Source organism: Penaeus monodon, chromosome 27 (assembly GCF_015228065.2).
Source record: "Penaeus monodon isolate SGIC_2016 chromosome 27, NSTDA_Pmon_1, whole genome shotgun sequence".
Lineage (NCBI taxonomy): Eukaryota > Metazoa > Arthropoda > Malacostraca > Decapoda > Penaeidae > Penaeus > Penaeus monodon.
Window position 1 is genome coordinate 2,812,978 of NC_051412.1, and position 252 is coordinate 2,813,229.

The 252-nt window shown below is 42.5% G+C and overlaps 1 protein-coding gene across 1 annotated transcript in view; it reads right to left on the bottom strand.

Moving 5' to 3' along the window:
• LOC119590545 overlaps window positions 1-252 on the bottom strand; it is a gene marked incomplete in the record, with an annotated part of 26,970 nt that overhangs the window by 23,233 nt on the left and 3,485 nt on the right. The window contains 1 exon segment of the mRNA XM_037939202.1: window positions 63-158. Coding sequence (XP_037795130.1) covers window positions 63-158 — 96 coding nt within the window.

Here is a 252-nt window from a genome sequence, read left to right on the forward strand (position 1 = left end):
CACAACTCAAAAGAGAAGCACCATAATGCCGATACCCTCATCAAAGTGACCGCAACACCTACCCGTGGTAGTGCTGGGTTTATCGCCCGAATCTTGGTTTTCGAGGAATGACATAAAACTGCTCATGTAACCTGGTTTGTTGGTACCATTGGCCATGCCTGAAATAGCAAGATATGAAATCTTAGTATGCAGGTGAGTCATATGTCCAGATAAGGATTACTTTATCACCTTTTGGAGGGAAATCATATGTTT